Genomic DNA, 228 nt, shown 5'->3' with positions numbered 1-228 from the left:
TTGCAACGTAGGGTTAAGGCCAGTGATTTCATGTAAGCGTTTTAATTACTCTAAAACTGATTGACAGGCATGCTGGACTACATGATTTGGCCGTGGGTTGAGAGGCTTCCAATGGCAGAGATGATGGCCGGAGGTTTGAAGGTCTTCCAGCAAGAAACCTCTCCCAAACTGGTAAGAAAAGGAGATGTACATTTATGGAAAGGCTTTTGTATTATGAGATATATCCCC

At 43.4% G+C, this 228-nt stretch overlaps 1 protein-coding gene across 1 annotated transcript in view; it reads left to right on the top strand.

The window, feature by feature from the left end:
* LOC119594739 (pyrimidodiazepine synthase-like) overlaps positions 1-228 on the top strand; it is an 11,045-nt gene that overhangs the window by 5,311 nt on the left and 5,506 nt on the right. Inside the window, 1 exon segment of the mRNA XM_037943829.1 lies at positions 68-171. Coding sequence (XP_037799757.1) covers positions 68-171 — 104 coding nt within the window.

Source organism: Penaeus monodon, chromosome 34, assembly GCF_015228065.2.
Source record: "Penaeus monodon isolate SGIC_2016 chromosome 34, NSTDA_Pmon_1, whole genome shotgun sequence".
In the NCBI taxonomy this organism is placed as follows: Eukaryota; Metazoa; Arthropoda; class Malacostraca; order Decapoda; family Penaeidae; genus Penaeus; species Penaeus monodon.
Note: the sequence above shows the minus strand (reverse complement) of the source record. Positions and strands in the feature narration are given on the sequence as shown.